The following is a 26,701-nucleotide window of genomic DNA, read 5'->3' on the forward strand; positions in this document are numbered from 1 at the left end:
ATGAGCGGCACGTGGCTATCTGGGTTCAGGGCCAAAGAAGCAAGACAACAATGGGCTGGTGGAATCAGAGCAGAGAAAGTTCCCTGTGGGTGGAATGGCATTTGCACTGGTGCTTGGAGCTCAGGCAGAGGAGACGGAGGTGGGGAAGGCCAGGAAGTGGAGAGCTAAGTTATAGCCAGGGGACAGGAAGAGGAAATCTGACTTGAGTGCCTACTCTTGGCAGCGATAGAGGGAGGTCAGGCTGGAAGGGTTAGGAGTGGCCTTGGTGGGGTGGGTGGGACATGACCCATTTGAGGCTCCAGTGCCTTCCCTTAAAAGTAATGTGTTTTGCTTTTAAGCAGTCCAAAGGTGAGCGAGGGAGGGGCAGTGATGTCAGAATTTTCTGGCTCAGTGATTTTCCATTCTGAATGAGTGTATTAACATTAAAGTCCATGGTTCTTGTACTACGAATGAATCTCACCTGTTTCTATCAGGTTCTTCTGGAGCCTCCCGTGGAAAATTATAGCTTTTACTGTGTCAGCTCTTGCCTGCCAAAGAACGTGTAAAAAGGATTTGAGAGTAATTTTTTAAAACTCCATAAATTCAATCTTTTACTTGCTGTAGTGACTAAAGCCCCTTAATCATACTAAACCAGTTTGGGCGTTGTATAATCCAATTAACAGCTTTGCATAATAAAAGGTGAGCACTTTGGGTTACAAACAGCATGCTTAGTTAGAAAAAAGTGACTGGAATGATGATGGGTCTAGAAAAGAACTCTTCTTATAAGAAGGAATGATTAAAGCATCTAAGAAGGAAAATGCTCACTCAGGGTATAGTCCCAGAGAGATGAGGGAACATACACGAGGGGGGGCCGTCATCAAAAATCTGGAATGCTGACTAGTTACTTGGTGGGTATGTTGGGGAGGAGATTCAAACATCAGAGGGGTGGTTGGATTCCAACCCTGAGATCTGGTTCCTGGGATTAAATATGTCTATAAAAGTTTTATTGCTCATAGCTCAGGATTCATCATCTTTATGAGCAATTGAGCATCTAATCACTTCACTTATCTTAATTAATCTTCCAACACTATGAAGCGGGTGATACTTTGGTCCTCATCTTATCAATACTAATGAGGAAATTGAGGCTTAGAAAGGTTAAGTAAACTTACACAAGGTCACACAGCTAGTGGCAGAGGAAGGCTATAAACCCAAGTCCACTGAATCTCTAGGTCCATGCTCTTAGCCTCTCTGCTATGCCCTGGGCACTATGTTAAGTGGTGGGAAGGCAGAGAGACACGGATCCTGCCCTTGAGGGGTTTATAAGTTAGTGCAGGGCTCAAAGGGCCCTGATAGATTGCTTGGTCCCAAGGGATCAGACTTGCCGTGTAGCCGCTGACAGCTGAGTTTCATCCCTAAGTCATCCCAGGGGTCATTCATCCCTGGGTCATCCCAGGAAGACCCACACAGGCAGTCATACTCACACGCAAACACTCTTTCCCACCTGCTCCATCATTATAAAATGGCTCTCTACAGTTATTTAGCTCTAACACAAATGTCCCTAAGACAGGCACTACCCATTCTCACTTGTTTTTCATAACCATAATTACGTTAACTCAGTGTTGCTGATGCTTTTCTTTGTAGCATATATCTTGAATAATGTCCGTTTGCCCATGGTCATATTTAGCAGTATTAAAGTTCTCAATTAAGTTTTGATGGTGATAATCCAATCCTTCGAATACATTCAAGTGGATAATAGATGATTCTGTTATCATCTATCATCTTTCTGGCAGGGTGAGAGTCCAGAAAGTGAGCAGGGTTGAGGCTTGGCTGAATTGGGGGAGGAAGGGAGGGGAGAAAGAGAGGGCTCTGCTGCTCAGGGTTGCTTTCTGATTGGAGTGAGGATGGGGAAACTTTCTCATCTGCCTCTTTGGTGTCACTGATCTTAGAAGGGGTGCTCCATCCCTCTACCCATAGTAGGAGGCTGGTACCAGAGGGTCTGTTCCAGTCTTCTCCATGTATCCTCCAACTAGAATTGGCAGGGCTGGGAAATGGGCTTCAGAGGCCTGCTCCTGATTTGCTGAGACCCTCCTGCCTGGAATTTCATGGACCCTTCACACTCTGTACCTCACCCCCATTCCTCTCTGCCCTGCTTTCTGCCTTCTCTTCCCTTGCCCATCATGGCCTTTCCCTGGGTGCTCACTTTGATTTTCTGAATGCAAACTCTGTTGTGACTGAACAGTCATCCTTCTGTGATGAGTACCTTCCAAGGAAGGACCTGGGTGCCTCCACCTGGCAGGGTTGGGAATCAGGTGGGTCCTGGGAGGCAGTGAGAGAAGGTTCCTCCCCAGGAGTTACTGAGCCTCAGGGCTTTCTTGATACACAACAATTTTAAACACCTTTAATGTCCTCAATTCCTCTTTTATTACTATGTTAACAAATGACTAGACAGTCACCATCCAAGGTCACTTCTTTCTGATAACCCCTATGTTCGGCATGTCCTTGACCTCAACATGCTATTTCTGGAGCTTTGAATACCAGGCTAAAGGATAAAAGACTCACACTTTATAACTAGTGGGGAACTATTGAAAGATTTTGACCAGAGAAAACAGGTGATCAGAGTGAAGGTCTGAGGTCATTTAGTGCCAGAGGAGGACTGTGTTGGAGTGGGAAGATCCTAGGGCCACGGTCATGGGCTAAGGTGATGGGACAAGGGTAGATTTGAGAGCATTTATGAAAAAAAAATCACTGGAAATTGCCGTCCATTTTGTTAGAAGACAAGGGTGGTGTCAAGTGTGAATATGGGACTGTATTTTTTAAAGTGGGGTTCTTGGACCTGTTGGAGAACCCAACTCAGGTCCACTTGTCCAATGCACAGCAAAGCCAATCTACCGACACCGAGTTGTAGTGAAGGAAACTACAGAGTTTACTGTAGGGCGACAGGCAAGGAGAATAGGAAACTCGAGCTCAAAAGACCCAAACTCCTTGATAATTTTCAGGAAAGGGCTTTTAAAGGCAACATTAGGGGTGAGAGTCACAGGGTGTGCGATCAGCTGGACATTCTGATTGGTTGGTGGTGAGGTAACAGGGTGATGTTTCAGGAATCTTAATCATCAACCTTCTGGTTCCAACCAGTCTGGGGTCTGCTGCTTGTGGTCGGCATGTAGTCACCATCCTCCACTGGATGGGGGTTGTAGTTTCTGCAGAGCAACTCAAAGACATGCACCAGATTGTTATCTGCATACCTTCAGGTGGAACTGGGAGTCCTGTGGCTCTATTGTTCTAATCATTACGCATGAGCCTCCTCTTTGGAACTTGGGGAAGGCCAAACCAAAACCGGTGACTTGGAGGGGCTTTTGTATCCAGGAAGACCTCACAAGGTCCTGCTCAGTTTCAGTTCCCCCTTTTCTTTGATGTTCCCCAATCCTGAGGGGAACAGGGGCAGGACAAGAAAAGGAATACAGTTTTGGATAAAGAGGTTAATCGTAAACCCGGCAGGGGAACTCGTTTTAGGGGGACTCAGTTTCAGACCCCTGGCGTTAAGATCATCTGGGCAGAGTAGGGTCTTGTTAAGAACAGGTTATCTGACCCTACTGTATACTTTTTGGTTCGGTATGTGTGGGTAAGGTGGTGCCTAGGTTTTAGAATGAACCCCAAGTGATTCTGAAGCGGTCTAAAGTTTGAGAGCCTCTGACTTGAGAGATTCAGTCCTTAGTGATGAAAAGTGTGGTGACACCACAAACAGGAATCAAAGGCACCATGTGAGGAGATGCTTTCAGGGAGATGTCAAAGACAAAGACAATTTCCAGTCACCTCAGCCTGTTGGGAAGGGACAGGTGTGGGCTGCCTGGGAGTGGAGGGATCCAAGGGAGGGAGGCGGCTGGTTTCTTAGCCGGCTTCCACCCAACATCACATTTGTCAGGGCAAAGGACTGTGGTTTTAAGGGGGAAGAGAGTCTGTACACCTGCTAATGAGTTTCAGCTGAGCCCTCTCAAAAAAATGATGGCTTTTCCCGCCATAGCAAGACATTTATTTTGATCATACTTGTTCCAAAGAGGGGACAGAAAATGAATTAGTGGTAATTGGCCATTTCAAGTGGTACCCGCGTGCTCTCCAGTCTCAGCTGACGGGGAGCGGGGTGGTGCCAGCAGAGAATGAGCTGCTCCCCTTCAGAACTAGTGCTCAGTGTGCTGTGCAAGGAGACAGAAACAGTGATTTGATGGCTGTCCTGGGCGCTCACACACGTCACGCGCACTTGAGCTTTTAACAGAACAAAATGCGTGTGGACACCGACGGCATGCCAACTCTCCTTCCCGACCTCAGAATATCGGCTTCTACAGAGTCACAGAGTTGGGGCTGGGCGCTGGGAGGTAACAGCTGAGGGGGCCATTCTTCAGTTTACTTAACACAACAGAACGCCTTGCCCGTTTTATCATGGATCAAATTATGACACAAACTTAATAACATATTTCAAATAAGATGATTGATCAGAGAGAGCCAGGGAGGGAATCAGAGAGTTGGGATTCTGATTTCACAACTGTTTGCCAGACAGCTCCCTTTCCTTTAATGGTTTTTGCCCTTTATCACACAGGAAGTTCTCACATCAGGTTGAGTTCATTCACTCATTTATTCAGCAGATGCTCTTTGAGAACATAGCGGTGAACCAAACAAAGCCCCTGCCCGTGTGGAGCTTACATTCAGGAGGGAGAGAACACCATCACAAACAAACAAATAGCTCATAGGTGCTAGAATGACAGCAGGTGAGCTGAATGAATAAGCCGTGGGGTGTGTTTAAGAAGAGATTCCAAGCATGTGAAACGGGACCTACAAAGTCCTTGGGACCAGAATGAGCTGGGTGCATTCATGAAAATAGGAGGATGGCCAGAGAACCTGGTGAATAGAGAGGAGGGAAAAGGAGTAAACAGTTTGAAGAAATGGGCTGGGTCCAGATCACATCAGGCCTTATAAGCTACGGAGAGAATTTGGATTTTCTAAGTGTGATAGGAAACAGTTGTAGAGTTTCGATAAGAGGAATGTCATGACTTGGTTCTTGTTGAAAGAAATGTTATATTCAAAGATCTGGCTACTGTGTGGAGGGAGTAAAAGGAGGAAGACCACCTACAGGGCTGATCGGGTGAATGAGGAAAGATGGTGGCTGGGACTAGGGTGGTTTTGAAGGAAATCAGTGTACAGGAAAGAGTAAGTAAGACAGGCTTGCAGCTAAGCAGTGAATTGTGGTGCTTTTGCTGATACAAGGAAAACTGGGAGAGGAGGGGAGTGGGGCAGAAGGGAATAAAGAGTTCTGTTTTAGATATGTTAAGCTTAAGGTGCCCATTATAAACCAAACTGGAGAGGAAGAGTAGGCAGCTGGGTACATGAGTCTCAGTCTCAGGAGAGAGTTAGGGCTGGAACTGTGAATATGGAAATTAACCAGCACATAGACGATATTTAAAGCCATGGAACTGGGTGAGATCATCTAGGGAGTAAGAGAAGAGAAAGAAGAGGTCCAGGGATGAGCCCTCAGGCATTCCAAAATTTAGAGCCTGGGAAGACTAGGAGGATTCAGAAAAGTAGACAACAGTGGAGATCAGTGAGCTGGGGGAATCCTCAGTGAGATGGCGTCTCAGGAGCTAAGGAAGAGGTGTTTCCAGAAAAGGGAGGCTCTTCCTCTTAGGCGGGGCTGAGCAAGGTGGGTCTCTCTGCAAGGTGGGAGGGCCGCAGTGGTCCAGGGAGGTCAGAGTGGAGTGGGCTGAGGATGGCGTTGGTGGGAGGGCATCCCAGCACTGGGAGTCCTCAAGGAGGGGTGGTCCAGAGCAGAGCGAGGAGGGAGTCCCTGTGCAGGCATAGCCTGGTGCAGGTGTTGGAGCCCAGGCAAGGTGAGCAGAGCAGAGAAGCGTGGCCTGGCATAGGTGTCAGGTGCATAGGTGCAGACAATGAGCAGGTCAAGGAGGTCATCCCCGAGGGGCAGGGGCTGTGCAGTGTCACAGCCTGGGCGGGAGGAGGGCATCCGTGCAGGGAGGGCAGCCCAGCTTAGAGGATTGGAATCTAAACAGGCTGAGGAGGTGTCCACACAGGGGGCAACCCAGAGGAGGTTTACTAGGAGGGGCTCTTGGAATCAACCCCTGAGGAAGGGAAGGGAAGAAGGAGGATTAGACAGAGAGTGAAGCTGAGCTGCAGTGTCATCTCAAGGGAATCCTCAGCCAGCCCTACCGGGCGTTCTGAAGATTCTCTCAGGTTGGGGAGTGAAAACTGGGTCTTTGTACTTGGAGTCTGTCACTGGGCACGGGTCAATGTAAGAAGGGGCTTTGGGCAAAGCCACTCTCTTCAGCCCAGGGTAATAATCCCCAAAGGGGACTGACACCCAAGGCTGTCTGCCTGCTGGTGACACTCTCAGCAGGGTGGCAAAAAGTCCTCTGTGGCACATCACAGCATCTGCAACCTCCATGGTCTCAAACTACCTCCTTCAAATACCTATTAATCGCAAAGGAATAAGAGTGACTTTCTAGAAGAAGGCTGGAAGACACCACCCTGACCCGGTGATCAAAGTTAACATCATGAGTCATGGGGGCAATTCAAATTATATCCCACCTGATAGAATGCAGTGGGAAGAACAAGAATCATTTCTGTGTTATTCCTGATTCCGATCATGAGGAAACATCAGACAAACCCAAACTGAGGGACATTTTGTAAAGTAATAGACCTATAACTATTAAAAGTGTCAAAGGCAGGAAAGTCAAGGGAAGCCTGAGGGACTCTTCCAGATTAAAGGGACAGCTAAGCATGACACATGCTTCTGGCCTGCATCCTTTTCCTCTAAAAGTCAGTGTTGGGACACATGGGAAAACTTGAGTAAGGTCTGGGAATCAGATGGTAGCGTTGCTGCCAGAACCGTTTGGGTTTGAATCCTGACTCCACTATTTAGTAGCTGTGTGAGATCAGGCAAGTTAACTAACCACTCTGAGATTCATTTTCTTCATCCAAACATGGGGATAATAACTCTCACCAGCCCAGGGTTGTGGTAAGATAGCATAGATGAGATGGTGAGCGTGTACCCTGGCCTAGTGCTGGACAAAGAGTGAGCCCTCCATAGCCTTTCCTTCTGAGGAGGGGAACTGCCCTACCCTCAATGTAATAAAATCATTAAATAATTGAGTTGGAGGGAGATTTAGGGAGATGATGTGATCCAACAGTCTCATTGGAGAAAGTGAGGTTCAGAGAGGAGAAGGCACACACCCAGCTGGGCCACGACTGGTTAGGGGCAGAGCTGGGGTGAGAACCCAGGTTCCTCTGTAAGTTGTGCTGTCTTTAATTTAGAATGATCATGATGGTACCACATTTTAACGATGCTTTAGGAACCTAAAGCACTTACATATTAACAGAGCTTAGACACCAACTTAAAACTTCGTGCAAAGGTGGTTGCCTCTAAATGCAGGGGCCTCCTGCACTGGGCTGGGAGATCCTTGAGGTCTTCTCCAACACTAAGATTGTATCATGTTAGAAGAATCCAAAAAATCAGAGTCCTGGGACAGAAAGCAGCTAGGCCCTTGATTTTCTCCCATTAACTCGGTTGTATTCATGGCCACTGTTCAGAAAATATCAATAGTTCTCTTCAAAAGGACTTTTCTCTTCTCCTTAGCAGCTAGAAAGGACTGTCTCCTCCCCTGAAAAGTACTCTGTCTTGATTGTATGCTGGTTGGAATAAACACAATTAGATGAGGAAGAAAGGGAGTGATTAGGGAATTATGCATAATGGCTGTTAGATTGGCTCCCAGATCCGGTTCAGGATGTGAGTATCTCTCTTGGAAAAGGCTGTTCCGGGAAAGGACTAATTGCAGTTGAAAAGTTGGGGCATGAGAAAGGAGAAAGAGCTTTACACGTTGTTTGCAAGACTGCCTGCCTGCCTTCGTGGGGAGGAGTCCCAGGCTGACCGGGGCTGTTGTTTCCAGTGATGGGGCAAAGATCAGGCCTCCTGCTGAATGCGCTGGCGCAGCTTCTCCCAAGACAGTAGGCAGCCGTATTTGCCCTTGACAACTCATGGCTATAAACATTCATTGAGTATCTTCTGAGTGTGCGGTGCTGATGGGGAGACTGGGGGCAGGCGAGGGATGAAAGGGCAGGATACAGTGGTGAAAACCCCATACTTCTTCGGGAGCTACCTACCTGCCAAGTGGGGCAGTGGAGAGAGGGTGGATACACACAAAGGGAGAACTTTGAATGCAGGCTGTGAGAGGTACTAAGAGTTACCTATCTAGGGAGTACGGAGCTGGAGACATTCACCCCAAAGTTGTGTGTTGGGGCAATGAGTTTTGAGTTGAGTTGAGTTCAACATATCTCACGTGAACCCCTCTGTGCTGAGTACCATGCTGTGTCCAGGAATCACAGGGAGGTCAGAGTCTAGTGGGAGAGACCAGCCTGTGGGCAATAATCGTGGTTTGAACAGAACAGAGAAGAGTGACACCACCCCAGCCTGAGTAGATTGTTAAAGAGAAAAGGCTTTCCAAAACTAGAGTTTGAGGTGGCACTTAAAAGATGAGTAAGAAGGAGCCCGGGAAGTGGATATAGGGAGAAAAAAGAGATGGACATTTCAAGTGAAGTGGAAAATAGCAAGAACAAAACTCAGGAGGTGAGAAGCAGTTTTTGGGGGTGTTGAGAGGTGGGGCAGGAACTCATTGGAGGTGGGGTTGGGAGGGGTGGACCTGTCGCAGAGGACTTTGCATGTCAGGTTAAGGGGCCCCTCAAAAACTATACCCCAGTGAAATGCCTTCAAGAATGCAAGGTTTAACTCCATGTAAGTCTAATTTATATTCTTCAGGTAGATTTTGTGTCCCTCACTTTTTTTTTTATCATTAGGATCTGGCTATATTAGAAATTCATAATTTATTTTTAAACCTTAGTGTATAAAATTACTCCTTTGAAATTAAAGGCACATCTTGCCAGAATGAGATTGACAACTATCACTGGGTGCTACTTCCCACTCAGGTGCAGAGGCACACCTGTCATTTATCAAAACCAGAGCGTGGGGCTTCCCTGGTGACGCAGTGGTTGAGAGTCCGCCTGCCGATGCAGGGGACACGGGTTCGTGCCCCGGTCCGGGAAGATCCCACATGCCGCGGAGCGGCTGGGCCCGTGAGCCATGGCCGCTGAGCCTGCGCATCCGGAGCCTGTGCTCCGCAACGGGAGAGGCCACAGCAGTGAGAGGCCCACGTACCGCAAAAAAAACCCCCAAAAAACAAAACAACAACAACAACAAAAAAACAAACAGAGCGTGAGTATGAAAATTGAAAGAAAACTTAACCAAAAAAACCTGTCATCTTTGTGCTATCCCTTGTGACTCACTTGCTTCTGTACCAGTGACAAGTTCCTCTTCCTGGGGGTCAGGCTTCCACCTGCTTCTGCATCACCCCCAGGCCCCATCACCAAATCCTGGCTGTTCTCTCCCCTAAATATTACTGAAACCTGTCTCTCCACGGACACTGCCACTGGCCTCGCCTGAACTACCATCGCCTCTTGTCAGGATTTCCGCAGGAACCTCCTGTTTTCCTACCTCTGTTCCTGTCTTCCAACAACTGATTCTCCACAAAGCAGTCAGAGCAGTAATTTTTAAATGCAGATCTGATGGTGTCTTTCTCCTCCTTCAGCCCTTCAGTGGCTCTTAGGCTAACGCTGGAGTCAGACTCAGCACACCAGGGCTCAGCTCTACCTGGTGCCTGCCGCCTCGGGGCGCATTTCCTACTTACACCTACTCAAACCATGCTGATCTTTTCAATTCCTAATTTGGTTAAATCTACTGTCTCTCAGGCCTCACTTCTTCAGAGTGGACTTCGCTGACCGTTGGCACTTTTCACCCTTGCAATTAATGATGAATTGTGATGTCATATCTAGTGCTCGTTACCCACCTAGACTGAGTTCCTGGAGTCAGGGCCGAGCCTGCCTTGTTTAATCCTGCAGGCTGGGCTGTCCTAGTGCCTGGCGCTAGGCCACCATGAGGCTAATAATAAATATCTATTTGAATATGTGAATAGTCGTAGCCCACACGTGCTTCTCTGCATCCTGAAGACTCTTCCTTCAGACAAAAACAAAAGGAAAAAACCTCCTATTGTTGGAAACACTTAACTACCAATTCAAAGCCATCAATAGGTATGATTAACTATCATCCTGTACTATCCTAACTACAACTGATAATTGACTATTTTAAATAAGATCTTTTAGATGAGAGAAATTACATAGGGACCAGCTAATAAGGGGTACCTTGATGGGTGCTTACACTTTGATAGGGTCCAGGGTAAGGCTAGAAACTCAATTTATTCTTCAACCAGTGATGTTCAGATTCTGGGACTCACCAGACTTCCAATGCTGCACATTAATTTACAGTGTGTCACATAATAGTTAGACACCACCGGTGTCTGTTCAGAAGCGCATTTCTCTGCTGTGCAGTCCACCTAGGAAGCTGGATTGTGTTCCCAGGGTTGGGAACCATGAAATCAAAGGTCAAGAGAGCATATGGCCTAAGTATTTGTACCAGGCCATGCTGGCTCTAAAAGAACTCTCTGAAACAAAATTGTCAGAAGTCAACATTTTGAACAGCGCATCATATATTGATTCTGTTTCTCTGTCCTCAGATGCTTTTTCCGTCTCTATGTATTACTAAAGTAATCTTGTTCACATCCTAAATCATTTGCTTTTGTTTTGTTAAATTGATTTCCCTGCAGTCCCTGACCCGGCATTGAGGTTGCATGTGTTTTCCTCACAGCTCCAGTTCTTATGGCAGCAGCTGTACTAAATGGAGGCAATGTAACATCACAGAGCAAAGTTATGTTTAAACTAAGTAAAAGCCTCTCAAATATGAAATAGATTTTTAAGTGGTTAAGGTAGAGCTGATTAAGTAAACTAAGTGTCACTAACTGAAAACTAATTGACATTTTAAAGAAAGCAAAATAAACAGGAAACAAATTGCTTTTTTAAAAAAGTTTAAAAGTTGTGAAAGCACCCCCAGGGAGTATAAAAGCTAACCATTTGTGAACTAGTAGATGAAAAACATTTGTCTCTAACCAATTTGCTTTAGAATATTATTTAGAATATTTATTAAAGCTAGAGATTAAAAATGAAAATGAATAAAATAAAATTCATGAAAAAAAGTGCCAGACAAGCAAGTCACACTTAACTGCTCAAAACAAAATTTTTTTAAAAAATTGTAACCTGAAAATACGTCATAAATTCCAAAGCACTCATGAAAAGCTATAAGAGGGCTCCTTTGTATATAAAAATTATCTCCAACCTTCAGTTCGTTCTCAAAAGGGGATTAATAAAAGTTTAAATATGCATAAAAATTATAAAACTACGCTATCCATGGTACACAATATATGAGAAACTTTGTGACTAGAAATGTTTGTCTTTGACCTTGCATGCTGACACCCATCATCCTTGTCCGGTATAGAATGGGATCAAATTGTGGCAAATCAAGTAAAAATGCACTCTCCTGACTTTTGTTGCTGAAATATCACCATAAGTAACTCAAGAGAAAAGTAGGCTCTTCTTTATTCTAAGAAAAGAATATCTAAACTTCCTTTCAGTGCTGCCTTTCAGAGTTTGCAAAAGGTAAAAATTCAGTTCATTTACTATTGTAATTTCTTTTTACAGATGTGCCTCCAGAATATTAAAAAAAATTGCCAGAATTTGTTAAAGTGTTTAAAACCTTTTTAAAATTGAAGTATAGTTGATTTATAATATTGTGTTAGTTTCAGGTGTACAGCAAAGTGATTCAGTTACATATATTTTTTTTCAGATTATTTTCCATTACTGGTTATTACAAGATATTGAATATAGCTCCATATGTTATATAGTAAATCCTTGATGCTAAAGTGCTTAAAATCTTTACACTAATGTTTAGATAAAGTCATTTTTGCAAAAGCCGCCTTTTTTTTCTTCATTTTAGTGGACAATTACCTGACCTGGCTTTGTACCATGCAATTTTGTTAAACCTCATGTTTATATTCATATGTGCATTTCTCTAACCAATACCATCTTGGTATGGCTTTATGATACTGCCACCTAAGCCTTTGAAAGCTTCCATACTTTTTACAATTGCAGGCATAAATTTATCTCAAATGTCAGAGGAAGTGACGCCAAAGGCTAAATTCCGTAGAAACAGAACTCTCATGTCTGCAGTCCAGGCAATGATTTGGTCTCTCTGCTTGCCACAGGGCAATCTGTAGAAAAAAACAGAATTAAAGTGCCCTTTTAAACAGGGCTCGTTCATCTAACTCATTTTCCCAAAAGTCATTCTACAATCTGAGAAAGCTAGTACCTCATTAATCAAATGTTTAGTTGACGTTTACTATAGTAGGAATAGAGTGGGCTTAGTTGAGTCTTGGCAGGATCTGCAACAGGTGTGTCTGTGCTGTAATTCTGATTCAGCTGTGGCCATCTGATTTAGTGAGTGCCAACTCCTCAGGGCCCAAATGAACTGCTTCCCTTCTCCCTGGAGGCACACATTTTTGTTGGGTTATGTGGACAAATGCAAAATGGGCTAAAGGCTTTGATCCTCCCTACATTTCGAGGCTTTTACTAAGGGCTTTCCACTCCCCTGTCAAGTACCCCTCAGGACAACATATTTTCTCACCTTCTAAGCATCGCCTCACTCATCCCTCTACTGCTCCAGCCACCTGTTTTCTAGCTTCTCACAACTCGGAGGAAAATGTCTTGAGGCCAAATCACTAGACCTTAAGCCTGGAGAACATGGAGTCTCTGCTGCTACCCAAGAGCATCATAGATACTAAAGACCTTACTTTATTTTGTTGGCTGGTTGGTTGGTTGGTTGATGTTGATTGGAGGAGAAAGGTGGAAAAAAGCCAGAGAGGGCAGTTGTCCTGGTGATCAGCTCTCTTGAGCGTAGCTCCAGTTAGGGACTGACTACTCTGGACTTTGCTCCCAAGATTAGGAAGGGAGTCCCAGGAGAACAATGAGGTAGGATCCCCATGACTTGATGGCACTGCCATGAGCATTTTTATGGTGGAGTGAGTGCCAAGGAACTGCCCTGACCTGACACTGCTTGATTTCCTGCAAATGTGTCTGACTTTATATGGTTGGAGTCAAAGTAGTGAGAGGGTTAAACTGTGCCTGGCGGTCTGTGTAACTTGTTTAAAATAATGGGCTAATTAAGGCTGAGAAAACTGAGAAAGTGATGAGGGGATATTCTGGAGATCAAAGAGGAAGAGCTGAACTTAGTTAAGGGTGGGATTGTTGTATTGCCAGTGACAGTAATGAAATCCCTGTGTCCACCGTGGATTGAACATTTACACCTGGACTGCTGCTTTCTGATTGGGACGGGCGGGGAGTCTAATAGCCCAGCAGTCACACATGTTGTCACGTGTCTTTTGCCAAGAAGTCATTGTTTCTGTCTTCCTTCTCTGACTAGGTGTTAGACTGGATTGAAAACCACGGCGAGGCCTTTCTCAGCAAGCACACAGGGGTCGGGAAGTCTTTGCATCGAGCCCGGGCCCTGCAGAAGAGGCACGATGACTTTGAAGAGGTGGCTCAGGTGAGATGCTGTGTATGGTTGTATGCGTGTGTGGAGCAGTGAGGGAGACCAGGGCTGTGGCTTTGGTGTTTGGTGGGGCACGTTGGGTGGATAGCCCATGGCTTCTGGGCTGCCTTCCCGCCTGATGCAAGGAGACCCTTGTCTGCTCTAGGATCACTAGGTGAGTGGTAAATTAGTATTTTGTCAGCTGTGATCAGTTGCAGTGGAATGAGTAAGGCAGGGAAGGGGCAGCTGGGAAAGGTATCACTAAGGGATGGCGAGGTGGTTGCTGCCAGAGGAGCGAGGGTGACAAAGCTAGAGTTTGCCACATCACGGCTTTAGCCAGGGCTGGCTCTGATTCCATTACACAGGCAGCCCTCAGTGGGGGAGTCCTGCTGGGCATTGTCCAGAGCCCCAACCTCACCCGGGGAGGTGACCAGCCCCAGACAGATGTGAGCTGTGGGTGTGAAAGGAGAGGGCCTGCCAAGAGCCAAAGGAATCTGCTGGTGAACAGGAAGTAGTGGGAGTGGACCTAGGGGAGCTGCAAGGGACGCTGGAGGGTGGGAGGCCTGACGGAGCCAGAGAGACCGTGTCAGCAGCGACCTGAACCTGCGGAGGCAGGTAGATGAGACCCAACCTATGGTATAAAGAAAACCTCATAGAAAACCTCTGTGCACTGTTGGTTGGAATGTAAAATGGTGCAACCACTGTTAAAAACCGTATGGCAGGGCTTCCCTGGTGGCGCAGTGGTTGAGAGTCCGCCTGCCGATGCAGGGGATGCGGGTTCGTGCCCCAGTCCGGGAAGATCCCACATGCCGCGGAGCGGCTGGGCCTGTGAGCCATGGCAGCTGAGCCTGCGCATCCGGAGCCTGTGCTCCCCACCAGGAGAGGCCACAGCAGTGAGAGGCCCGCGTACCGCAAAAACAAACAAACAAACAAACAAAAAACAGTATGGCAGTTCCTCAAAAAATTAAGCATAGAATTACCATATGATTCAGCAATCCCACTTCTGAGTATATACCCAAAAGAAGAGCAAGGATATGAAAAGATATTTGTACACCCATGTTCAAGCAGCATTTTTCACAGTAACCAAAAGGTGGAAGCAACCTAAGTGTCCATCGACAGATGAATTGATAAACCAAATATTGTACATACAGGGCTTCCCTGGTGGCGCAGTGGTTGGGAGTCCGCCTGCCGATGCAGGGGATGCACGTTTGTGCCCTGGTCCGGGAGGGTCCCACGTGCCACGGAGCAGCTGGTCCTGTGGGCCATGGCCGCTGGGCCTGTGCGTCCGGAGCCTGTGCTCCACAACGGGAGAGGCCACAACAGTGAGAGGCCCGCGTACCGCAGGAGAAAAAAAATATATATATATATATTGTATATACATATAGTGGAATATTATTTGGTCTTAAAAAGTAAGGAAGTATGACACATGCTACAGCTTGGATGAACCTTGAAGATACGATGCTATGTGAAATGTCAGTCACCAAAGGACAAATATCGTATGAGTCCACTTATATGAAGTAGCTAAAATAGTCAAATTTATGGAGATAGAAGGTAGAAGGGTGGTTGCCAGGTGCTGACGGGGAGTTATTATTTAGCGGGTGCAGAGTTTCAGTTTTGCAAGGTAGAGATTTTTGGAGATGGATGGTGGTGATGGTTGCACAACAGGGTGACTCAGTGCCCCTGAACTTTTAAGTTTTCTGTTACGTTTATTTTACCACGACCACCAGTACCACCACCACAAGAACAAAAACCAGCCTCGTAGCCACAGAAGGATCTTTTACAGCATGAGCTGGACTGTGCCAGCGTGATACAGACACAGGCCCAATGTGCCTCTGGTGGACAAGATGTATTACAGACCCCAAATATCTGGGTGGCCAGGCATTCTGGTGCCTGTCCAGTCTGTTAGGGGGCATAGGATGGGAGAGGGTCATCCAGACTCCCTGCCTGCTGAGAGTGGGCATTGTGGTACCTGGGACCATCTGTTGGACTAGAGCCATCCCATAGCTTTGGTGCCCCTGCATTCTGGCTGTCCTGTGGTTCAGCCCTCCTCACCTGGGGAGGACATCCCCAGAGCCACCCACTGCCCTGATCCAGCCCACTCCTCCTTGCTCTCTTACTGCTGTGGCCTCATAGGCAATGCCAGCTGTGGTCACAGGCCCATGAGGGGGCTGTCATTTTTGTGTGTTGTTACAACCAAACAAGCCTCGTGGCCTCCCCAACCTCAACCTCATTTCTCCCAGTTGCTCCTCCACCGTCTCGCTGGTGCCTGATATGCCCTTCCCATGGGACAGTGCCTTTCAGTTAGTGCCAGAGACACATTAACTTAAATTCATACTAAAGAAAGAATTGACACATTTTTGAGAGCTTATGGGCCTATTAAGTGTTTTATCTCCCACCAACCCTGAACGATAGACAGTATCAGCCTTGTTTTATAGAAGACGACACTAAAGGATCAGAAAGTCCTGCGGTGCCTTTGTCATCTAGCTTGTCGGTGGTTCTGTGGGGATTTCAACCCAGGTGTGAGTCCAGACTCGTGTTCTCACCCTCACCCCATGCCATCCCTCTTTACTGAGGTGGAGGAATTGGGTGTAAAATTCATTGCCAGTTTCCTCATGGAAAGTACAGGGCAGGGCTTCCCTGGTGGCACAGTTGTTGAGAGTCTGCCTGCCGATGCAGGGGACACGGGCTCGTGCCCCGGTCCGGGAAGATCCCACATGCTGCGGAGCAGCTGGGCCCGTGAGCCATGGCCGCTGAGCCTGCGCGTCCGGAGCCTGTGCTCCACAACGGGAGAGGCCACAACAGTGAGAGGCCCGCGTACCGCAAAAAAAAAAAAAAAAAAAAAGTACAGGGCAAAGAGCAGGAATGGGGTAGGGGAAGCTTCCCTTGTCACAGGCATTATTTTCCCTGGTCCTGCCAACGAGTAATCTTTTGATATAATCCACTTGTCTCTGCCTCTGCTTCCTGATAAGACTGTGTCTTTACAAGAGAGAAGAGAGAGTGTACCTTCCAAAAGGCTCCTGCTTTTAGGAGGTTTTCGGAGGATGTGGACCACAAAGGGAACACCTCAGTGAAGGGCCATGAGATCACTGCACCATTCTCCTGTAAATAGGCCTCCAGAGATGGGTCTCGTAGTCTGGAAATGAATCCTGTCTTGTTCCCTCATCCCTATTCTGGGGAAGGGTGTGGGCAGTGGAGCTGCCCAGCATCCTGGAATTGGTAGTCTGCATAGGAAAACCACCTCCAACCATGGCCACGGCAGGTGGGTGGTCAGCAGCCACCTGCCTCAGCCCTGCTTTTTTCTGTGCAGCGTGACCATCACGCTCAGGTACTGAGAAAGGGGGCAACCCAGGCAGGAAAGGGCGCTCTTTTTCTTGCTTCTCTCCTCACTAGCTGAGGGCTGCTGGGGGGAGAGAAGTGAATTTAGTCAGGAATTGGATAATTCTTGAGTTCGTCAGAGATCAGTGACGCACCGTGAAAGAATTAGAAACCTGTTCCTGGTTGTTGTGGGCTGCTGCTTATGAGATACGGGCAGGAGGGGCATCACGCATGGGGTGAAGGAGGAGACTGGGGGCCGCTGGTCAGCAGCACTACACAGGGTCATGATTCAGTGAAGGAGCTTCTTTCAGCTTTGTGATCTTATGATTCTTTGACCTGAGGCTGGTATGACAAGGGAACTCTGAGCTCCCATTCTCTGCATTCAGATTTTAAAAATTGTCTTGAGTCAAAGAAGGAAGAGAGCTGTTTCATCTGTCACCACTGGACATGTGCCCTTCTGCAGGGAAGAGCAGAGAAATGGCTACCCGTGGGGAGGGGTCCAGGGGCAGCATAAAGGCCCTGAACGAACACCTCTCCACTCTTGGGATAGTGGGGGCACCTCTGATTCTCACCATTGGTTACTCTTTGGAGTAAAGACATTTAAGGCAGTCATTAAAATAAATACAAATAATACCTGTGAAGAATGAATGTAGCATTCATTATCTGTCATTAAACTTTAACTTAAATCTTGTGTTGATTAGCTCTTGAACACGTTTTAAATTCTTCAACTATCATTTGAAGGAAATGAATAAATATTTATGATCCTCCCTTCATCCTGCAGATGGCACTCTTTGAATAGCCTACGTAGAAGCCGAGCTGCGTGAGGAAAGGAGCCTCAGTCATGACAGCCTGACAGGCAGGTGGTGAGGGGCCAGGGCCAGGGGGTGCACCAAGGGGCTGTCTGTGCAGGTCTTTCCAGTCTAAGCTGCTGAGATTGTCCATGCTCAAGCAGAAGTGCTGGGGACCAGTGGGAACCTCTCCTGCTCCAGATAGATACTTGACTGGAGTTGCCTATAAACTCATCAAATGACTCAGGCCGTAGCGTAAATCAGATTTTTTAAAAACACTTATTACTTATATATACACACGTATATATATTATATATAATATATGTATAGTGTGTGTGTGTGTGTTGCATGTTAGCTGTCATTGGGAATATGAACAGGCATAGGGATGGAATTGCTACCCGTAAGAGCATAGCTTTCAGGGGATAGATGCATCCGTATCTGCCCAAGAGGTGGAGTGGGCAGTGGTACTGACATTTTGTCCTGAGATATTCGCTGTGACTCAGCAGGGGAGTACTCAAGTGCCTGTGGTTTAGAGAGCAGCTGTGCCTGCTGTTAGTGGTCTGCTTTACGACCTCATTATCTGAAATGCCAGACTCTCTGTAAGCTAGTTTGGTCAAAAGAGCAAGCATTTACATTCAAATATATGTTATTTAAAATCTCAAAGCACCAAGTCACATTTAAGCAGCTAAGCATCAGTGTAACATTTTGGAAAGAACAGACCATTCAAAGAAAGATTTAAAGAAATATAAAAACACGGGCACAATTAAGTATTTCATTCAATAATCTCTAGTTAGTTATTTCTCTAGCTGACCCTTGCTTTTTCTTCAAACTTGAATGCAATACATTAAAAAAAAAAAAAAAAAAAACTCATTCTGAGCCTTGGGGACAAAATAGGCAAAAATGGAAGGGAAACATTTTAGTGGACCCATCAGTGACCTTGCCCATTAAGGATATTCAAAGTGTAATCAGCTAACGTACCAGAGTACTAAGGGTGACTAGAATAGGGTAATCCATAGAGATGGAAAGCCTCTGCCCACAGGGTTGGACAGTTCATTCAGTTTCCATGTCCCATCAAGCCTCTGTGTTGGGCACCGTGGAAAATGAAAGAGATGCACAGTTTCTGTCTTGAGGAACTCACAGTCTAATGAAAAACATGCAGCCAGAGTATTCTAAACCTCTGAGAAGTCCCACAATAAGAGAGGAGACATAATCTTTACTCTTTTAAGGTTTTCAAGGAGTGCATCTAGTGAAACCAAGATAAACCCTTAGTTCATTTGGTGATCCAAAAAAAACACATGCCTTGCGGTAGTGTAGTGACCTTTGGAGTAAGTTCCATCTTTCTTTTCACGCCTGAGATGGTGACCAAGTATAGCAGCTGCAAATGCAAGCAGAAGGGAGGGGGGGAGAGATTAAACAGGTACTTTTCCACACTCCAGTTTCTTTTTTCACATTCTATTTTTTATTTTTTAATTTTTTAAACATCTTTATTGGAGTATAATTGCTTTACAATGGTGTGCTGGTTGCTGCTGTATAACAAAGTGAATCAGCTGTACATATACATACATCCCCATATCTCCTCCCTCTTGTGTCTTCTACCCTCTCCAGTTTCTTAGAGTTGATGAAAGGTTCTTAGACAGGATGAAAAAAGATAGAAAGAAAGCCAGGAAAATGCTGATAAATTAATGTCATGAAGTGGGCAAGTGGAAGAATGTGAAATGGCAGAGATATGAAGGACAGTCTCACCCTTTGGATCTTGTCTGGCACTCTTCCCGTTGGGGTAGACTCAGGACATTCCTTCCACAAAGCACTAGGGAGAAGTTACTGGCATGAGCTGATGGGAGGGGTCTTGTGACCACTGTCAGGAAGAAGAAAGATGTTTTATATGGTGGTTAATTCCCAAACAAGGGTTTTGAAGGTCATGTTGTATACACTTGATGTGGAAAATTGAGAAGGGGTTGGAGCCAATATCCAAGATATTATAGAAAGCCTGCCAAGAACTTCTTATCAAGACTATGAATTGTCCCCCCACTTTTGTTGCTTCCTGTGTGGAACAAATGGCAAACTCAGAAGAAACTGGGACTGTATTCCTAATGACTTTAAAGTTCTGGGTAGCACACTGAAAGATTCGAAAGCACAGGTGGTGTATTTGTCTCTTGTTCCGTGTGATGGCAGTGACTGTGGAAAAGAAGGGAGGCTGAGAAACAAATGGCTACTTGTGTAGATGGTGTTTTAAAAAGTCTTCTGGACTATATCCTACAGAGCCAGGATGACGGACTTCTGGCAAGGGGCAGAGTGCATCTTGTAAAGATTGGGAAGGATGTGCTTTGGCGGAAAACCTTGTTGATCTGTCTAGAAGGATTTAAGCAAATTTTGAAGTAGAAGGAGAAAATTACCCCAGTAACGCCAAAAGCAGACGTGTGAGGCCCACGGGTGACACAGAAAGAAACATCTTCTGAAGGAAATGCCCTTAGGTCAACTTAGGTTAAAGAAAAATACCAAGAATACAGATTGCAAACAATATTTATAGCCTTATCTATATATCAACAAAAGGCATGTGTAACAAGTAAGGTACTTAAACTTTAACAAAAGAAGATAAATATAAATATTCCTGAGATTTTAAGGTATTGAGCTCGTAAGTAAAAAATGGCAATTGAAGAAGATTGTCTGTTTAAAGGACTCGTTTAATAAGAGGGGTGAAGATACATAAGAAAGGTTCTCATCTATATGAGATCTACAAACCTGAGGGTAGTAGACAATATGGAGACATAACAGAGATTAATGGAGAGCAAACAAAAAGCCATGATTGTGACTGGAGAGGACCATGATATCCTCCATCAGATGGAGGATGTGGGAAATTCTGATATAATTTCAGTTCTGGCTCAAGGAAAACTATGGTGGTTATGAGAGCCCTCAAATTTCCTGGCATCTCCTGTAAATTCTGTGACACCATAAATAAAACATCAATAAGTTGATGAGAGCAAAGTGTTCTACAATGTAGAGAGCGGATCATTGTAGAAAAGCTCAAAAGAGTATAGATTATGTCTGGACTCTCTCTCGAACCTTGACTTTTAGATAAAAGGGTTTAGACATTGCTCTTAGAACAAAAGAGAATAGTAAAGACTTTTGAGTTATGATGCAAATTAAAATATAATCTCTAAACCAGAGAAATAAGGATTTCTCTATATACTGTTTAGATCACATATAGAATACTGTGTCTAATTCTAGAAAATGTATTTTCAAAAGGATATTGACAAACTATGCTGTAATTATTGGAAGGCTGCCAAGATAGTGAAGTTGAAGTAACTGGATATGTCCAATTCTGAGTAAATAATTTTTTTTATGGAAGGGGAGGTGGGTTTGATAGTTGAAAGGTTCCTATAGAAGAGATAGGGTGGAAGGTATAGTGAAGCTAATTTTAGCTTAATTCACGTATCGTTTCTAACACACGGTTGCTTTTTTATGAGCTGTCCAAAACCAGAATGAAATATCTTGTGATGTAGTGTGCTTCTCATCATGGGAGGTTTTCCAGCAGAGGCAACCCTTTTTACCCTAGGATATGTAAAAAGCTAAAAACAAACAAATAAATAAAAAGAAACCAAGACTACCTTTTCTGGACCCTGTTTCTCCTCCCCTTGAAAGCCCAAGTTCTTGAGAGAACAGTTTATATTTGCATCTGCCCTTATTTCCTTACTTCCTAGATGCCCTTTGACCTCTGCCATTGGGCTTCTATTCTCTCTGGCCAACAGAGGTTAATCTTACCAAAGTCTCCACCTGAATGTTTCTTTTTGTTTGTTAAATCCAAAGGATACTTTTCAGATACTAATTAGTCTTCCTGAAGCATTTGACCCTGTCAACCACTTCCTCCTTTTTAAATTCACTTGTCTTCAGCCTGCCATGACACCTGGCTCTCTTGGTTTCTTTATGTCTTTCTGACTGGTCCTTCTTAGACTCTTCTCCTTTTTCCTCAGAATTTGTTCCCCAGACCTTCTCTTCTCATTTTATGATTTTACACTGCATGATTTTATACTCTTTCCCACCCTCAGCTGTCCCACTACTCTGATAGCTTCCAAATCTGTGTCTCATCTCTGATCTTACCCCTGTGCTTCCTGTTCGAAAACACACTGGCTTTCTGGACACTTCCACTTTGACTTTTCAGAGGGTTCTCAAACCCAATGTGTCCAAAATTTATTTGATCATCTCCTGCCCCTTCCAGGTGTGCTCTTCCCCCTGTATTCCCCGTGCTGGTGAAGAGCACCAACCAGAAACTTGGGAGTCATTCTTAACTCTCACCCCTCATGAGCCCTTCACAAAGTCCTACTGATTCTGTCTTTAATATGTCCCTTTCCTCCCATCTTCATTGCCACTGCCCTAGGGCAGAGTCTCATTATCTCTTGATTGGATTATTGCATTATCCTCCTGTTTTCCCTGACTCTAGTCATGGTCTCCTTAAATCCATGCCCAAATTGCTACCAGAGTGGTTTTCCTAAAATGCACATCTCATCATGCCAGTCCATTTGTTATGGAACTCATAGGTGTTGTCCCATTGGGATAAAGGTCAAACTCTTGAAATTATAAAGCTTTAATGACCTGGCTGCTGACTTCTCTGGCTTTACCTCTTATCCCTCCTGTGCTCCCTCTACCCCACTCGCTAGTCCTGTCTCCCAGAGTTTACCTGAACATGTCATGCTCTCAAGTCTCAGTGCTGTCTCCTCTGCAATCCTTCCCAGCTCTTTAACTTTGACTACCCCGACCAACTTCTGTGCCTCTTTGAACACTCATCTCAAGTATCGCCTCTTCAGGAAGCCTTCAGTGCCCTCCATGGCTTGGATTGAATACCCCTTTTCTAAGGCATCCACTTTTTCTGGTCACATCCCTATCATGGTAGTTATCATGCAGTGTCATAATCAATTTTATGAGGGCCTCACTCCCCAGCTATGACCTTCCTTAGAGCAGGAATTTTACTTTATTAGCCTTTTTATCCCAATGCCTAGCATGGTGAGCCTAACATGCAATCGATGCTTGAAAAGTAAAGGAATGAATGGTATTCATTCCTTTGTTGGGTGGATATCAGGCCAGGTGATGTCTAAGGTCCTTTCCAGCTCTAAGAATGATAAATGGAAGAGAGGTAGATTAGATGAATATTCATAAAAACACAGGCCCCAGGAACATATAACCTGGGACCCAACCGAGAGCCATCTTCATAGAATTAGTAGGATTGCCCTGAGCTGGAGTTAGCATGGACAGCCCCAGTCCGGGAAGAAGCGTCTCTGGAGCCAAATTCTGAGTGAGTTCTTTGGACTCTTCCAAGTGTTTTGTTTGTTTTTTTTGCGGTACGCGGGCCTCTCACTTGTTGTGGCCTCTCCTGTTGCGGAGCACAGGCTCCGGACGCGCAGGCTCTGCGGCCATGGCTCACGGGCCGAGCCACTCCACGGCATGTGGGATCTTCCCGGACCGGGGCACGAACCCATGTCCCCTGCATCGGCAGGCGGACTCTCAACCACTGCGCCACCAGGGAAGCCCTTCCATGTTTTTTTAACTGAAAAAACAAATAAAACTAAAACATTATTTCAGATGAAATTATTTCCTGTAAATTAGTTTCATAGGAAACCAATTTTGACAAGAGGGCATGGTAATCCTTACTCAGTTCATTTCCCCAGCCTCACTAAGTTTCCATGATTTTCCGGCTGAGATAGTTACCATCACACTGTGCCTGACTGCTAGGGAGGCTTTAATCCTCTCCCTCTGTTAGTTGAAATGTGACAAAGTTCTTTTTCCCTTTCAAAAATTCTCCCGTGTTGGAGATGAATAAGATTGGTTCTTTTCAAGGGTATCTTAAAGGCAACAACAAAAGAAAAGGTAAATTAGACAAAAGAAGTGTACCGATTTTATGTTAAGTATATTGATTTGAGTCCAAGACAACTCTAGTCATACATTTTATTCAGTCTATCGTGTTCACTGATAGACATGTATTCCTTCTCTCTGTTGAGGAGATCCTAATAACAACAGCAGTAATGATAATAGCAGTAACACTTATTGAGGACTTTCTATGTGCCAGGCACTGGTCGCTTCATTCTCATAACATCCCGTTAGGTATTGATATTGCAAGTTACAGATAAGGAGTCGGAGACAAAGAGGTGAAATAATAGCTCAAGTTGGCAAAGCTAGTAAGGGGTGGAACTGGGATTCAAACCCAGTAGTCTGGCTCCAGAGCCCAGGCTCTCAACTCCTTTGCCACAGAGTCTCTTGATCCACAAAAGCTTTGGATGTCTCTGGGATTGGGCCTGGCGGTGTCCTCTGTTTCACCCCAGAACCAGTTCCTAATCCTCTTTCTATGTGTGGATCCAGGTAGCCCCTCAGACAACCATGTGTTAGCACTGTGGCCACAGGACTGCGGAGTGACAGTCTTTCCCTCCTTGTGCCTAATAATTCCCTTGGACTCCAGGGTCACCTTCATGACCCTCTATGACATCTTCTTCATCTAAAAGCTCTGTGTGACCTCAGGGCTCTAGGAATCCCACGACTGCCTCTCATCTTTCTCTACCCACCCTCTACCTTATCTGAAACACGTGTACCCACTATTGGCGACAGCTGGCTCTGTTCTCTGCTGGCGCTTGTCCTGTTTAACAATTAACTTGGCCAGTATCTAGCCTGAGTCTTCATTTCCATTTTCTAGCACAAAGTGGACTATACTTGGCCTAGCCCAGAATATTATTTTGTCTTTCTTTTTTTTAAAATTAATTTATTTATTTTTGGCTGCGTTGGGTCTTTGTTGCTGCACATGGGCTTTCTCTAGTTGCGGCGAGCAGGGGCTACTCTTTGTTGTGGTGTGCGGGCTTCTCATTGCGGTGGCTTCTCTTGTTGCGGAGCACGGGCTCTAGGCACACGATCTTCAGTAGTTGTGACTCACGGGCTGTAGAGCACGGGCTCAGTAGTTGTGGCACGCAGGCTTAGTTGCTCCACGGCACGTGGGATCTTCCCGGACCAGGGATCGAATGTGTGTCCCCTGCATTGGCAGGCGGATTCTTAACCACTGCGTCACCAGGGGAGTCCTATTTTGTCTCTTTCTTTTTACCTTTTGCTAAGGTCAGGCTATCATGAATGAAACCTCCTTGTTTCCAGAACACATCTCCCTTGATAGCTCCACAAGCCTGTTTGAGACATCCCTCTCAGTTCCAATTTCCTTCTATTTGGACGTATGATATAGTGAAGAAAAGTGTAGCATTTACAGTCAATCTGTTCTGTCCTTTTGTTGGCCTTGGGCCCAGGGACAGTCAATTTCCCTGAGCCTCAGTGTCCTCTCTAAAATAGAGATGGTGACACCTCCCCCACAGAGTGATGTGAGGGTTAGAAATAACATGTACAATGTGCCTAATAGAGAATTTGTTTCGTGGGTGAATGGTGGCCTCAGTGGCAGTAGTGGTGACCATGGGAGTGATGGTGATGGGATACCTCTAAGCCTCACTCCCTTCCAGGATAGGTTATCAAGTACCATGCTGCCATCTCTCAAGCCTCAGCGTGGTGTGGTCTGCCTAACTAGGTTGGAAAGAGTAGGCTTGTCCTTTGAGATGGGCCAGGTGCCAAGTGGAAAGATCAGCTACAGGAACTAAGCTTGGCCCTCGGGTTAAGCATGTGAAAGAGGGGTCCATCCAATCTGACCAGTCAGAACCAAGGAAAGGCAATAGAGTAATGGTGCATCCTGCCTTGGGGTGGTAGGTAGGGGATACGCACTACTGGGCATCCAAGAGCCAATGTATTCAGAGATGCAAGGAAGAGGATCAGTGGTTTACATAGCGAAGACTCTTAACAGATAGCAGGCTTCAGTTACTGGGCTGCAAATCAGAGGCAGGGTTCTAGGTAAGGAAGGGATAGGGACAAAAGTCTAATTATCAAATGTGAGCACCAGGGCAGGGCTGGATTAGCTGCCAGCGGGACCTGATATGAAGGACTAGTCTGTTGGTAAGACGTGTGATTCCATTTCTGTCATGAGACTGAAGCTGAACCTGCCATAAGGCCTCAGAAAAGGGGAAGGAAGGGGAGAGAGTCTGGGCACTGAGTGAGAGCATTCTCCCTTCTAAAGGATTTTCTGATTCAGTGGGCCTGCTCACAGGGGTCCCAAGAATGTGGCCACTAGTTTCACAAGGTGTCAACATATTTACCTTGCACAGTGAGAATAACACACCGCTGGGAAGAATAAAGTTGCTGACTCTCAGAGAGCACTGACATGGTTTAGAAAGGAAACAAGGAAAACTGTTCCAGAGGAAAGCTTCCTCATCTGCTGGTACTGATTCTGAAAGCAAACCATGCATTACCATGTCTTCCAATAATTAATTTCAGCACGGGTCAACCTGCCCAGATTAAGAGAAACCAAATTGACTTCCTTTCTCTTCCGTCTTCCTTTCATTTCTGTGACGCTGTGCCCGCAGGGTGGGCGCCGGGAAGCCAGCACTGTCTAAGCTGAAAGTAAGAGGGAGCAAGTGACGGATTTGCATATGGGGGAATGTATGCAAGTTCCACAATGAAAATATTTCTCCTGGATAGAAACATTTTGAAAAGTATTTGCAAGGTTTTAAACCTGTGCTGTAGACATGTAAGAATAAGCAATAATAACTGCCGTTTATTGAATACATAGCTTTATAAGAACTAACTCATTTAATCCTTGAAACAACTCTGTGGAGTAGATTTTCATATTATCCTCAATTTCCACATGAAAAATCAGACCTAGAGAGTACCATTCAAGTGTAGGACGCAAGCTTTGAACCCAGTCTGACCCCAGAGCCCACGCTTCTAGCTCACGTACCTTCAGAGTAGTGGGGAAAACCGAGCTTATTCAACTCTCTTTTTGATTTTTTTTCCAAATGAAGTTGCTATTTTATTTTTATTTTTAAAAAATTTCTAATTACAAAACTACACATTTTCATTATATATGTGCAGATGAGCAAAAAAGGAACAAAAATAATCTACCCACTCAGTTGTCTGTCTTAACAGTTGCTAATAGCTTGGTGTTTATTCTTCCAGATATTTCTTTATTTATATGTATATGTATGTTGGTTGCCAGCTTTTCTCACTTAATGATATATCCATGGTAATAGATATATATCTG

The 26,701-nt window shown here is 45.4% G+C and overlaps 1 protein-coding gene across 20 annotated transcripts in view; it reads left to right on the forward strand.

Moving 5' to 3' along the window:
* The window catches only part of KALRN (kalirin RhoGEF kinase), a 646,553-nt gene that overhangs the window by 288,326 nt on the left and 331,526 nt on the right, over nt 1–26,701 (forward strand). For all 20 annotated transcript variants that reach the window (XM_060298164.1, XM_030858647.2, XM_060298165.1 and 17 more), the window contains exon 10: nt 13,391–13,513. In XM_060298164.1, the coding sequence (XP_060154147.1) occupies nt 13,391–13,513 (123 nt within the window). The remainder of the gene's footprint in view (nt 1–13,390; nt 13,514–26,701) is intronic.

This window comes from Globicephala melas, chromosome 4 (genome assembly GCF_963455315.2).
Source record: "Globicephala melas chromosome 4, mGloMel1.2, whole genome shotgun sequence".
NCBI lineage: Eukaryota > Metazoa > Chordata > Mammalia > Artiodactyla > Delphinidae > Globicephala > Globicephala melas.